The 13,738-nt window shown below is 51.7% G+C and overlaps 3 protein-coding genes across 3 annotated transcripts; 1 reads left to right on the plus strand and 2 right to left on the minus strand.

The window, feature by feature from the left end:
- Positions 1 to 133: 133 nt before the first annotated feature.
- Positions 134 to 2,054, minus strand: ETH_00006045 (uncharacterized protein; the record flags this gene model as incomplete). The annotated part of the gene is made up of 2 exons (XM_013376144.1): positions 134 to 1,618; positions 1,986 to 2,054. 2 exons carry the CDS (start codon positions 2,052 to 2,054, stop codon positions 134 to 136), a joined length of 1,554 nt encoding a protein of 517 aa, XP_013231598.1.
- Positions 2,055 to 5,177: 3,123 nt separating this feature from the next.
- ETH_00006050 (kazal-type serine protease inhibitor domain-containing protein, putative) lies at positions 5,178 to 7,868 on the minus strand (the record flags this gene model as incomplete). Its single annotated transcript, XM_013376145.1, has 1 exon — positions 5,178 to 7,868. The coding sequence occupies one exon, from the start codon at positions 7,866 to 7,868 to the stop codon at positions 5,178 to 5,180; it is 2,691 nt and encodes an 896-aa protein (XP_013231599.1).
- A 4,264-nt stretch (positions 7,869 to 12,132) lies between these two features.
- ETH_00006055 (uncharacterized protein) lies at positions 12,133 to 13,158 on the plus strand (the record flags this gene model as incomplete). The annotated part of the gene is made up of 1 exon (XM_013376146.1): positions 12,133 to 13,158. One exon carries the CDS (start codon positions 12,133 to 12,135, stop codon positions 13,156 to 13,158), a length of 1,026 nt encoding a protein of 341 aa, XP_013231600.1.
- Positions 13,159 to 13,738: the final 580 nt, after the last annotated feature.

A 13,738-nucleotide genomic window follows, 5' to 3' on the forward strand; every position in this document is an offset into this window, starting at 1 on the left:
AGCAGCAGCACGTGCTGCTGCAGCAGGAGCACTGCTGCCCCGTGGGTCCCAGGGCCGAGCGGGCTGCGCGCCAGGGCGCGCGAACCCCAGCCGCAACCCCAAACCCTAAACCCTAAACCCTAAACCCTAAACCCTAAACCCTCACCCAGGCTTCCTCTACGTGGGGCCCCCAGAACCGGAATGTGCAGAGGCCCTTTTGGGGGTCAAACAGAGTGGCTCCCATCTCCCCTTCTGAGCCATCTTCGCTGCGTGGAACAACAGCAATTGCTGCTGTTGCTGCTGCTGCTGCTGCTGCTGCTTCTGTAGCTGTTGCTGCTTCTGCTGCAGGCGCTGCTTTCGCCGTAGCTTCGGGTGCTGCTGCTGCCTGTGCTGCTGCAGCTGCGGGCGTCGCAGTGACTTCTGCTGCCCCAGTCATTGTTGCTGCTGCTGCCGCTGCTGCTGCTGCCGCTGCTGCTGCTGCTTCCGTTGCTGCTGCTTCCGCAGCTGCTGCCGATTCAGCTGCTGCCACTGCTATGTCTGCTTCCCTCGCTGCCGCTGCTTCTGCTGCTGCTGCTGCTTCTGCTGCGGCAGCCGCTGCCGCTGCTGTCTTCGCAACTCCCGGCGCCGCTGCTGCTTGTGCTGCTGCTGCCGCTGTTTCTGCTGCTGCGTCCGCTGCTGCTTCTGCTGCTGCTGCCTCGATCGCTGCAGTCTCTGTGGCTCTTTTTGCTGCTGCTGCTGCTTCTGCAGCTGGTGCAACAGCTGCTGCTTCAGCTGGCTCAAGCTCCGACGCCCTTACTGCTGCTGCTGTTGCTGCTGCTGCTGTTGCTGCTGCTGCATCACTACACCGCGCGGCTTCTGCTGCTGCTGCCTCCGCTGCTGCTGTTGCAGCTGCTGCTTTCTCTGCACTCGCTGCTGCTATTATTTCTGCCTCCGCTGCAGCATCCTCCACTCCTTCTGCTGCTGCCTCGTCTTGTGCTGCAGCTGCAGCTGCCGCTGTTGCTGCTGCTGCTGCTGCTTCCTCTCCTGCTGCAGCCGGTCCGCTGCTCGACTCCGTTGTTGCTGCTGCTGCTATTGCGGCAGCAACTGCTTCACGTATGGCTGCCTCTTCTGCTGCTCCTGCAGCTGCTGCAGCTTGTGGGTCCTGTATTGTTGCTGCGGCTTCCTCTGCTGCTGCTGCTGCTGCTGTTGCTTCTTGTGGCGCTTGTTCCACTGCTGCCGCTGTTCTCTCGTCTGCGTCTTTTGCTGCTCCTTTTGCTGCTGCTGCTGCTGCTGCTTCGTTTGCTGCTTCAAGGCTTGTTGCTTTTGTTGTATCTGATGCTGCTGCTGCTGCTTCAGAAGCTTCTGCTGCAGGAGCTGCAGCTGCAGGTGCTGCTGCTTCGGGTGCTGCTGCTGCAGGTTCTGCTGCTGCTGCTGCTTCTGCTTCTGGCAGCACGTCGCCTGCTGCAGTTGCTGCAGCACTAGAAAGCTTCTGCGACTCTCTCGAAGCAGATATGGAGGGATGCTGCAGCTTCTGGTGCTGCTGCTGCTGCTGCTGCTGCTGCTTCTGCTGCCGCCGTTGCTGCTGCTTGGCCTGCTGCTGCTGCTGCTCCTCCTCCTCTTCTTCCTGTGTGTGCTTTACCGCCGCGGCGAGGCCGTCGTACTGCAGGCATTCCGCAAACCCTAAACCCTAAACCCTAAACCCTAAACCCTAAACCCTAGGGCTTACACCGTGAGTTCCAACTCCTGCTATTTCAAAAACAACAGCAAAGGCAGCAGTTGCAACAGCAGCAGCTGCACAGGCAGAACTAGCGGGAGCAGCAGCAGCAGCAGCAAGAAGCGGAGAGCAGCTTAAGCAGCAGCAGCAGCAAAACCGCCAGCAGCAACAAATTCAGCTGAAATAAATTGGGATCGTAGAGTTATGTTGCAGCAGCAGACCAAAACCCTAAACCCTAAACCCTGAACCCTGAACTCCCGGCCGTTCGACCTAAACCCTAAACCCTAAACCCTAAACCCTAACGCTCGCGTACTTCGGGTGCGTGTGTGTTTCTTCTGTTTCTGTGCCTGTGGCAGCACTTAAGCAATCGAAATATATCCATAGTAAAGCCGTTGGTGTTGCTGCTGCTGCTGTTGCTGCTGCCGTAGCCGCTGCTGCTGCTGCTGCTGCTGCTCCACTGCTGCTGCCTGTCGGCTGCAGCAAGACCCCCAAGACAACAAAGCGCAAAGACTGCAGCACACTGCGGAATTAGGGTTTAGGGTTTAGGGCTTAGGGTTTCTAGATCCAATGTCGGGGTGAAGCCAGTCCATTTCGTGCTGCTGCTGCTGCTGCTGCTGCTGCTGCTGCTGCTAACGAGGCAGCAAGGGTTTACAACCAAACGACAGCTAGAAGCTCCAACAGCAACAAACGGGATGTGCAAGACGCTGTTTGTGGCTTGGGGAGCTTCGAAACCTAAACCCTAAACCCTAAACCCTAAACCCTAAACCCTAAACCCTAGCAGCAGGCGGCGAGAGGGCGCTGCACACGAAAACACAGGGAGAGAAAAAGACACAGCGAAATGAAACACTAGGGTTTAGCTTTAGGGTTTAGGTTGAGGGTTTAGGGCTTGGGGACGGGCGCCTAGGGTTTAGGGTTTAGGGTTTAGGGTTTGAGGGGACTCGGACAGCACAGCCCAACGCACACGAGGCGGTGAGACGGTGCTGTGCGGCGATTAGGGTTAAGGGTTTAGGGTTTGGGGTTTGCAAACCCTAAACCCTAAATCCGGGCTTAAAATAACTACATTTTGCTATTAAATAACATTTTTAATTACAATGGATTTATTTAAATATTTTTTGTTCTTCTTTGGCCACCGCAGAAGGCCATTTGCAGATCTCGAGGGTGCGCGGAGCGGCCGTGCACCCTAGGGTTTAGGGTTTAGGGTTTAGGGTTTTGGGTTTAGGGTTTAGGGTTTAGGCGCTTTTTAAACTTGTAACAAGTTCTGAATTCGCTCTTCTTTCTTCAGCTCAACACAGGCCGCATGCGTTGGCACTGGCCGTCGATTTAGTGACCTTGTGCGACTAGGGTTTAGGGTTTAGGTAGGGTTTGGGGTTTGGGGTTTAGGGTTTAGGGTTTAGCGTTTAGGGTTTAGGGTTCAGGGTTTGCTGGCCCGCGGCTTAGCGGCTTTACAGGGGTTTCATGTGAGGCCAATCAATTAATTTACTTTGCATTAAAAGGTTTTCAATATTTTTGATTAAATAAAATGATTCATACTTTAAAATTAAATTGTTTAAACTTCTTTTTAAATAAATATTTTTTTTTATTTTGCTGCTGCTGATTTCCATTTCAAATTCTCTGGGGGGCCTCTGGAGTTTAATTGTTTTATTTAATTTGCAATTAAATTAGAACAATTAAACTAATATAATTTCGTTTAAATTATTTTTATCATCAAACACTTTTATTTCATTTATTTCTTTCTTATTTTTTCCCACTTGCAGCTTTTCTCTCCAACCAGGGGCCCCCAAGGGGCCCCCAAGGCCTCGTAGGCGGGCACTGGCGCAGCAGCAGCGGCAGCAACAGCAGCAGCAGCAGCAGCAAGGGGGCCCCAAGCAGCAGCATGCAGCAGCAAGCAGCAGCAAGCAGCAGCAGCAATAGGGAGGCCCCCCCAAAGCGATGGGGGCCCTTTGGAGGCCCCCTCAAGGCCCCCAAAACCCCAAAGGGGCCTTCTGGGGGCCCATGGAAGCCAAAAGGGCCTTTTAGAGACTAATTTACAATTGGGCACTAAAAGTATTACATCTGTTCTTATTACATTTATTATATATATAATAGCACATTAATGCATATATGTTTTTTGATGTATATATATATATATATGCATATGTATATATATATATATACATATATAAATGTATATATATATACAGATATGTATGTCTGATCATTTCTTCTAAATTTATATCCTTGCATGTATTTGAAGAAAGAATTGAAACTTTGTGCTTTTTGGTGTACATACATCTGAAGAAGCAAGCATTTCGCCTTTTCTTTTGCGCATTTTAGAACGCCTTTGCACATTTATTTTATTTCATTATTGCAAAAGAATAGTTTCTGCATGCAAAGATATTTTTAATTTAAACAAATGAGCTTTCACATGCAGAAATTAACATTTATTCATGCCAGGGTTGCAGTGTCTGTACACCGCAGCAGCTCAGTGCTGCAGCAACAAAGACGTGAAAATGAAAATATTTGAAACAAAAGGAAACTTTGAATGTCTTCAGGTTGCATTCAAATTCATTTTTGCATTTAAATCATTTAAAATCAATTTAGATAAATATTTAATTTGCATTTAAGACGGTAAAAGAATATTGTGCTTGTTGCATTGGGGTATATGTACACCTGGTGCAGCTCCGCTGGCTTTGCGCCCCCACAGAATTCTATTCAAAATACTTAAAGCAAAAAGTGTAGTCCAGAGTCTACAATCTAGGGTTTAGGGTCTAGGGTTTAGGGTTCAGGGTTTAGAATTCATCTTTTTTGCACACACAAATAAACAGGCGAATTTACTGTTTAGAGTTACTTGGGGTGTACATACACCAGAACCTGTTCGCTAGTGTTTTCCAGAGAGCGAAAAGCCCTCTAGCATTTGGGTGCTCCCTTCATAATGCATCAGCCACTGCTGCTGCTGCTGCTGCTGCTGCTGCACTTGCTGCTGCTGCTGCTGCACTTGCTGCTGCTGCTGCAGTTGGGGGGGCCTCCCGGGAAGCAGCAGCAGCAGTTGCAGCAGTGGCGGCGCAGCAGCGCGCGCAGCAAGCTAGCTGCGTCGATGCTTGAGCTGCGCAACATGGAGTGGCTGCTGCTGCTGCTGCTGCTGTGCAGCAACAGCAGCAGCAGCAGCTGCTGCTGCATGGTAGTGTGTGTCAGGGGGCTGCTAAAGATCTCGTAAGATGAAGTGTTCATGAACTTTTGCTGCGGCCTTTGCTGCTGCTGTGCTGCTGCTGTTGCTGCAGTGCAGGGCTTTGTGACGGAGTCGGCAGCAGAAGCAGCGGCAGCAGCAAAGGCAGAAGCAGCAGCAAACGCAGCAGCAGCAGCAGAGGCAGTGTCGGAAGCAGCAGGAGAAGCTGCCTCTACTGCAGTAGAAGCTGCAGCAGCGGCAGCGGCAACAGAAGCAGCAGCAGCAGAAGCAGCAGCAGCAGCAGCGGCAGTTACTGTTGTGTCTGCACATCAGTGCACATCAAGTGTTCGTTTTGCTGCAGCTTCACTCAGCACTTTTGGGTTTGCTGCTGCTGCCCCGTTCAGCGTCCTCCGCCTCTGGGGGCGGCGCAGCGTCGGCAGCAGGCGCTGCTGCTGCTGCTGCTGCTGCTGCTGCTGCTTTCAGACAAGGCCCCATGTGCTTCAGGCTTATGTCTTGCTGCTGCAGACATGCATAAGCTATTAGTTCGCATTCGTTTGCATAAGTTTGCCCGTCGCTGCCGCAGACACGCACGCCCCCGGAGGGGCACTCCAGTCTGCACCTGCGGTGCTTCTGCTGCTGCTGCTGCTGCTGCTGCTGTTGCTGCTGCGGCTGGGGGTGGGGGCCCTGCAGCGCAGCAGGGGGCGCCGTCGTGGTGCTGGTCGCACGGGCAAGGGCGGTGCCCCGAACGCGAAATGCCTGCTGCTGCAGCTGCTGCTGCAGCGGCTGCTGTGGCAGCTGGGGCTGCTGCTGCAGCGGCTGCTGTGGCAGCTGGGGCTGCTGCTGCAGCGGCTGCTGTGGCAGCTGGGGCTGCTGCAGCTGGGGCTGGAGCTGCTGCTGCAGCGGCAACTGGGGCTGTAACGGCTGCTGCGGCAGCGGCAGCGGTTGTGGCTGGGGTAGTAGGTGCTGCTGCAGTGGCTGCTGCAGCGGCTGTGGCTGTAGGCGCTGCTGCTGCAGCAGCTGCTGCTGGAGCTGCTGCTGCTGCAGCTGCTGCTGTTGCAGCTGTTGCTGTTGTAGCTGCTGCTGCAGCTGCTGCTGCTGTAGCTGCTGCTGGGGCTGCTGCGGCCCCGAACAAGGCCCTTCGTGCTGCACCGAAAGCTTCACGCCCCTGCTGCTGCTGCTGCTGCTGCTGCTGCAGGCCTTCTGCAGCAAAGCACACCTGCTCTCATAGGTTATTCCATCCGACCCACAGACTGGAGGCCCCCCCTGAATGCTGCTGAGGCATTCTGTGGGGAGGCACTGGTCTGCGCTTTGCCCAGCTATTAGTTCTTCATCTGCTGCTGCTGCTGCTGCTGCTGCTGCTGACATTAGGGCTGTGGCTTTCGTGAGGTCTGTGGCCTCTTGCGCCGTCAGCGGCTGCTGCTGCTGGCCCTGCCGCAGCTGCTGCAGCGGCGCCGCCTGCGCCTGCTGCTGCAGCTGCTGCTGCTGCGGCTGCTGCTCAGGCCCCAGCATCTGCTGCAGCTGCAAATATATCTGCCGCTGCTGCTGCAGCGGCAGGTGCTGCAGCACAAGAGATGTCAGCTGTTCCACAGACAACGCGCTGCTGCTGCTTGAGAGATCTCCCAAGACCCCTCGGAGGCTCTTTACTAAAATTGCTGCAGCAGGAGATAGCGGCGCGCTGGGAGCTGGTGCAGCAGCAGCAGCAGCAGCAGCAGCAGGAGTGTCCATAGCTCTGAGTGCGGCCCGATACGGGGGCTGGTTCTGCATCTGCAGCTGCTGCTGCTGCCATGCTTGCTGTTGGAGAAACTGCTGCTGCTGCTGCAGCCGCTGCAGCTGCTGCTGCTGCAGCAGTTGCTGCTGTTCCAATCGCTGCCACTGCTGCTGGTCAAACTGGCCAGAAGGCTGTTGCTGCTGCAACTGCGGTTGCTGCTGCTGCAGCTGCGGTTGTTGCTGCTGTTTCTGAAGGAGTTGCTCCAACTGTTGCTGCTGGAAGGGTGTCAGCCCCTGCTGCTGTTGCTGTTGCAGCAGCTGCTGTTGTAGCTGCTGCTGCTGTAGCAGCTGCTGCTGCAACTGCTGCTGCTGCAGCTGCTGCTGCAGCTGCTGCTGAAGCAGCTGCTGCTGCAGCAGCGGACCCCCCTGCTGACCTACTTGTTGTCCCAATGCCACGGGGACACGTTGGCCTTGCTGCTGTTGGTTAATGAGTTGCAGCTGTTGCTGCTGCAGCAGCTGCTGTTTCTGCAGCTGGTGCTGCTGCTGCGCGCGTCGGGTTATCTGTTGCTGCTGCAGCAGCTGCTGCTGAAGCAAGTTCTGCCCAGCCCCTGCAAGCGGAGGCAGCGGCTGCAGCCCTCTGTCTATCGTCTGCTGCAGCATTTGCTGCTGCGGTATTGCAGCGCCCTGAGTTGCTGCTGCTGCTGCTGCAGTGCAGCCGAAGCATTGCAGAGATAGCAGCAGTGCAGCAGCAATTAAAAGGAAAGTCTTGGGGCGAGTAGAAATCCGCTCTAAATAGGCTGACGCTGATGCTGCAGCTGGATTTGCTGCTGCTGCTGCTGCTGCAACTGCTGCCGCTGCTGTTGAGCTGGTGGCAGCAGTGCGGATCTTCAGCACGCTGTCACCGCAGCACAATGTGCTGTTTTGTTTTGCCTTTGCTGCTGCTCCTGCTGCAGCATTTGCTGCAGCCCCTGCGGCCGCTGAAGCTGCTGCTGCAGCTGTCGCTGCTGCTGCAGCTGGTGCCGCCGCTGCTGTCGCCCCTTCGTTTGCTGCTGCCGGCATGTCAACTGCGGTGTGTCTTTTTGCAGGTTGATGCGGGGAACAGGCACTGCGTTGCTGGTGCAGCTGGTGCTGCAGCTGCTGCTGCAGCTGCTGCTGCTGCAGCAGTTGACTGGGAGAGTCTGTGCGGGGTCCCCTAAAGCCTCCTCCTCCCCTAAAACGCAGACTTGAAAGGTCTGCTGCTGCAGGAGCCCCTCTTGCTGCTGCTGGGACTCCTAGTGTTTGCTGCATAGAGAAGAGCGAAGGCGCTTTGGGGCGGAGCTGCAGCTGGCGACGGTTGCAGCTCTCCATCGCGAGCTGCGGTGTACGTACACCCCAGAATCTACTTAAAATGGTACTTGTGCCTTATCAAATAGCAGCAAAAAAGAGCAGCAAAAAGTTACATGGGCGTGGCTGGGTCCGTAAAGAGCCGCGACGGGGTGGGGGTCACCTGCGGTCACTCCTGCTGCAGCAGCGCAGCTTTCTGGCGGCCCCTGCCTTTTTTCGAGAATTATTTGCAAATAAAAAATTGTTTTTTGCTGCAAATTCGTCTTTTTCCCGCGGAGACGAGGAGAAAGAGGGGCGCGAGGCTGCGGAACTCACAGGCACCCGCGAGCGCAGCAGGCAGAGCTCTGTGGGGCCCACCTGGGGGTATAACGCGGGGCAAACTCGACTTATTTGCAAAGAATATACTTTTCAATTCTTTTTAACAGTAAAAAGATTCGTTTTCTCGAAGTTTGGGCTGTGGAGAAGACAAGTTTCCACCGCCGCCCGTCCACTCTGTGCGGAAAGCTGAACGCGCAAATATCTTCTTTTTTGCAACTCCACACTTTGTCTTCTAAATAAAAAGAGATATTTTACGTAAATAAAAGCCCTTTAGGCTCTATTTGAGTGCTGTTTCCTGCACAATTCCTCAGAGGCGCCGCCGCCCCTGCTCACTTCGGATAGGCGGGTGTGCCTCGCAGGCATTTTCCCTCTTTTTGCGGAGTTTAAACGCAAATAATTCAAATTAATCGTTTGTTTTGAGTTTTTAGAGTGTCTAAAGTCACTGGGGGCTCAAAAAAAGTCCTGAAGTTCAGCATTTTGCATTTTGAGTTCCCTGTCAAAACTGGAAAGGAGGCTTGTGCAAGTCCAAAACCCTTTGTAGCTTCTTTCTGGGACTTCAGAACTCGTTTTAAATGCATTTTTAAACCCTAGAGCTTTTGGGAAATTCATTTTTGACTATTTTAGGAAATGGAGCGAAAAAAGCCTCCAAAAAGAGCCACAAGGCGTCTGAAGTTGCCCCAAATGAACTTCTGCTGCAGCAGCAACTTTCGCCGAAAGTGCTTCTGCCTCTTCAAAAAACATATTTGGGGGCTTTGCAGCAAATGGTGTTCAACAAATGCCGGCAAGAAGCAGAAAAAGGGGCAAAGGGCTCTTCAACTTTGCCAAAATATCTTGGGAAATACCCTTCTAATCTGCTTCCAAAACTAAGCACTTGCACTGCAAACATTATATTTCTTATTTTTATTCATGTTTCACTTCAAAAGGGAACTTCTAACCTGGAAAAAGCACAAGTCCGAACGCCTCCAACAGCCTCCTGAATGCCTGCGAGGCTCGGCGCGGATTTTATTTTGCATTTAATCGATTTGGAGTTTCAATTTGCAAAAAGGGCCTTTAAGATTTCTTAAAAAGCTTTAAATGAGCAACGCCTGCAGCAGATCTTGTTCGGAAAGCTGCATACAACTCCTGAAAGAGGATATGACGACGTCGTTTCGGGAAGATCTCAGGGCCTGAGGCTTCCTTTTCTTTGCTGTTTCCGTTCTAACATTCAATTAAATGATAAATAATAATAAATAATTTTATATTTCCTTTTTCGTGGTTATTTAATGGGGCTCAGGCCGGAGTGTAAGTGCAGCTTCCCTTGGACGAAGGCCGGCTGAGCACAGCTCTTTGAAATAAAAGCCAATAAGCAACGCCTGCTGCCCAGCAGCAGCTTTATCGCTGGAAAAAAATTATTTTGACATTAGAAATAGTATTTGTAGATTATTAGGCTTTTAAAATAACAAAAAACACGCAATTCAATCAAGAAAATATCAAACTGGCTGCGGAGCTCCCAGTGCCTTCAGTAAGCCGGGCGGCAGCACTGGGGAACTGAGGCGCTGATAAAAGAGAATTGAAAGAAAATTAAGTTCAAAAATAAAATTAAAATGAATTAAAAGTTCTGTTGCTGCTGCAGCACAATCTGTAGAGTATTTAGATGTTTGCTGCTGCAGCAGAGGAAAGCAGCAAAAGGCTGCTTCCGAAGAAGCTCGGACAGCTCGGCGAGCTGCTAAAGGGAAGCAGGATTATCTTTTAATTTAATTTGCATCTTTTAAGAACATTCAAATCTAAAAAGGAGGTATTTTAGTCAAAAGAAATGCAGAAATTGATGAAAAATAGCCCGAGGTTCCTCTTGTTGAACTCAGTGCGGGCCCTTCCCAGGGGTGGTTTCAGCCAAGAAAAAAACTTCGGAACGAATAATTAAAAAATTGTAATTTTGCATTTAAAAATCGCAAAAAAAGTATTTAATTGTAATTGTGTAATTCAAAAAAATAAAAGTATTTAAAAGCTCTTTTGGAATGAAAAGAAAGCCTGTGGCGCTCGAAATGGATATTTTTCAGGGAGAGTTCAACTTCGAACTTCTTGAGCTATTTTTCTCGAATTATTTTATTATTCTCATTTTAAATTAATATATTTCGTGATTTAATGCTGGAGGAGTAGTTCAATTAAGTCCAATTAAACCTTAGCTGCAAAAGAATGGAAGTTTCCCCGTGGACAGGTTAACGGGCGCCTCGCTAAGCTAGGGTTTAAGGTTTAGGGTTTAGGGTTTAGGGTTTAGGGTTTAGGGTTTAGGGTTGGCAATACACCGCGGTGGGGAATTAAGGCTGAGGTTTACGATTTTCGGCTACTGCAGAGGCAGTGACAGCTGAGCGAAACCTTTAGGGTTTAGGGTTTAGGGTTTAGGGTTTAGTGTTTAGGGTTTAGGGTTTAGGGTTTAGGTAGAGTTCTGAGTGGATGCAACTGCGTCTGGCAGCTCCCTCAGTGCGGCTTTGAATTCATTTGCTGCTTCTCAGCTGCTTTGCATGCGCATGCATGCAAAGAGAATATTTGGCAGATTTTGAGTTAAGAAAGTTTCGGGGTTTTGCTTTTTTATCCTTTTGAGATTTCACTTGTGGTTTTGCTACTGCAGATTCCCCAACGGCAGCAGCACCAAGCGTTGCAGCAACAAAAGCAGGACAAGAAGGCAAGCCACTAGCAGCAGCAGCAGCAACTCTAGAAAAGCAACACAGCAGGAAAAGACTCAAGAAAAAGGCAAGCCAGCAGCAGCAGCAGCAGCAGCAGCAGCAGCAGCAACAGCAGCAGCAGCAGCAGCAGCAGCAAGAAAGGGCCTCAGCCAAATTTGCCCTAATTTTTCCTTTTCAGTTTTCAGTTCTAGAGCCTCTCTGCTCTTTTTCTTCCTTTCTTTTAATTGACAAATGTTAATTTGTTTAAAAAAACTGAAAAGGTTTTAAATAAACGAAAAAGTTGCAGCAAAATCTTTTAAAACTTCCACTTCATGCTGTACTTGTTGAGCCAAGTCAGGGAGGCTACAAAACAAGTTCAGGTGTACATGCGGAGCCCGCGGAGAAAGAAATAAAAGTAAATTCAGTTTTTTTGTTGCAGATTGAGTTTAAAATTAAAAAACATTTTAAAATTCAATTTAAATGTTTTATTAGATTGCAACTTGAAGCTGCAGCAGCGGGATCTGGCACACGGGGGGCTGCTGGCTAGGCCTGGCTGCGCTGCTGTCTGGCTTTTCTTACTGGCTGCCTATCTGCACTGTCTTTGAATTGCAGTGAAAGCGAAGAAATATTCATTTAAATGAAATAGTCTTATTGTTTTTGAGTTCTATGCAGCACAAAGAGACTTTTTCCGCCTTTCTCCCGCGCGTGTGACTGACTGCTGGCGGAGCAGCGAGCACTGCCAGCCCCAGATCTTCCGAGGCCTTGTCCGCTGCAAAAGAGGCAGTTCTTCATCAGGAATGGTTCTTCCTCTCCAAAAGTGAATATTCGTTTGGGGTTTTGTTTTTGCAGAGGCTGGTTTTTGCAGAAGTCCAAGCGCTGCGGTCCCGCGCAGCCATTTCGCTTTTCGCACTGCAAGCCCGCGGACGCCGCAGCGTGATGACGCTCTGGCACGGCGTCTTCAGCTCCTTCTTGCATGCATCTGCTTTTATTTCATAGTTAATTGAAGTTTAGGAATTTCGGGTCTCTCTGTGTATCTTTTTGCGCATCGATCGTCCCCTGGGGGCGCACTGTAAGCGGCAGGAGGGTCTTGCGCAGCGAAGCAGCTGCGGAAAGCTGCTCGGAAGTGTCAGTGAAACTCCGAGTTTCTCGGAGAAAAAAAGCAGGTTTATTTAAAATACATTTTATTTGTTTTTGAGCGGAAAAAGAAGAGCCGCGGGCTACCTGGCGGGCTGTCTCGAGACGCGAAGGCTGGGCGCCGCGTTTCCGCGAATCGGAGTGTTGAACTTGCGTCGATCTTGTGTGTTTTCGAGCAGTTTGTGGATTTTTGAAAGATGTTTTTGCAAGTATTAGTTGAATTTGCAATTTTGGCGGCGATTGGGGCTTCTGGGGCCGCGGGATCTGCGGGAAAGCCCGCAGTCGAAGTCAGCAGCCTCCGCCTGGGCTGGTACTTAAGCGATGTCGAGAAAGCGCTGCGGACTTTCCAGTCTCGTTGGCGGCTGTCTTCAGACTTTGTGAAAAGAGAATTTGAAGACCTTTACACTTACTGGGGGCTTCTTTCGGAGCCCGGGGGTCCGGATTTGCTGGTGCTGCTGCGGCAGCAAGTGGAGGCCGTGCGCAACTGCCCGTTTCCGCCGGACAGCAGCAAAAAGGCGCAGACAGACTTCGCGCTGCACCTGCTGCTGCTGCGGGCCGTCTGCAGCGCAGCAAACAGCCGGCTGAAGGACCTGGAGAGTCTGCAGGCGCTGCGCGCTGCTGCGGGGCTGCAGCAGCAGCAGCAGGAGTGGGAGAGCAGCTTTTTGGAGTCTGCTGCTGCTTCCGCAGCTCTTTCGGGAGCAGAAAAGCCAGGAGTGACAGCAGCAGACTTCCTCTTGTCCCTGGGAATCCCCGTGACCACTGGTCTCCCGGAAAGCACAGTAAACGCGGACTTGGCGAAGAAGTTCGAGTTGCTGTTTGCTGCGCCGACGCGAAACACTGTGAACGACTACGCAGTGAAGAGCGACTTCTTTTCCTTTTTCGAAGCTTTTAACGCTTTTCCTTTTCAAAACTCCGTGGCTTTCGAGGCCTACAAAGTCCCCTGTTCAGACAGCTGGTTCCCAACTCAAGAACTTGCAAGTGCTGCTTCCCAGCTGTCGCTGGAAGCAGCAAACGCGGAGTTGCTGCAGCGCGAGGAGCAGGCGCAGCAGCTCGCGCACCACTGGTCCACACCAGTGGTCCTTGCTGCAGCGCAGCAGCAGCAGCAGCAGAACCGCGCTGCTTTCGAAGCCCGAAAGAAACAAAGAAGCAAACAGATCCGAACACTCCTCACCCAGGTGGGGCCCCGCAATGAGTTGCTTCTCGCAGCAATAGCTTTGCTTTGAGTCCTTTATTTATTTATTTATTCACTGATTATTGTTTATTATTTTTTTGTTCGGGAGATCCGCGGCTCGGGAGCCAAATGATCCCTGCTGCCTCTCCTGCTGCAGCAGCACCCGCTGCAGCAGCTGCAGCAGCAGCGGCTTCCCTGCTGCTGCACCAGCTGATCTCCCCACACCAGCAGCCGAATGCAGCAGCTGCTGCAGCAGCTGCTGCAGCAGCAGCAAAGGATCCCCTGCGGCAGCTGCAGCACCGTTTGAGCCACGTAGTCACGTTGTTCCGCTTGCTGCTATTTTTGTCACTCGCAGCTGCTGCAGCGCAGCAAAGCTTTCCCAAATTGTGGACTCCGTGAACACTAATTAAACTTTTAATTTCGTTTCCACTTCTTATAATTGAAAAGCAGCAGCAGCAGCAAAACCACCCCCTGCAGCCCCAGCATGCAAGCAGCAACCGCTCGTTATCAGCTGCTGCTCTTGAGTGGCTCTTCAGTTGGCGCTGCTGCAGCGGAGCTGCTACACTCTCCTGCTGGTGCTGCTGCCGCTGCTGCTGCTGCTGCTGTAGGGCTGCTGAACAGGCAGCAGGTCG

This window comes from Eimeria tenella, genomic scaffold (assembly GCF_000499545.2).
Source record: "Eimeria tenella Houghton genomic scaffold, Eth_scaff32, whole genome shotgun sequence".
Classification (NCBI taxonomy): domain Eukaryota; phylum Apicomplexa; class Conoidasida; order Eucoccidiorida; family Eimeriidae; genus Eimeria; species Eimeria tenella.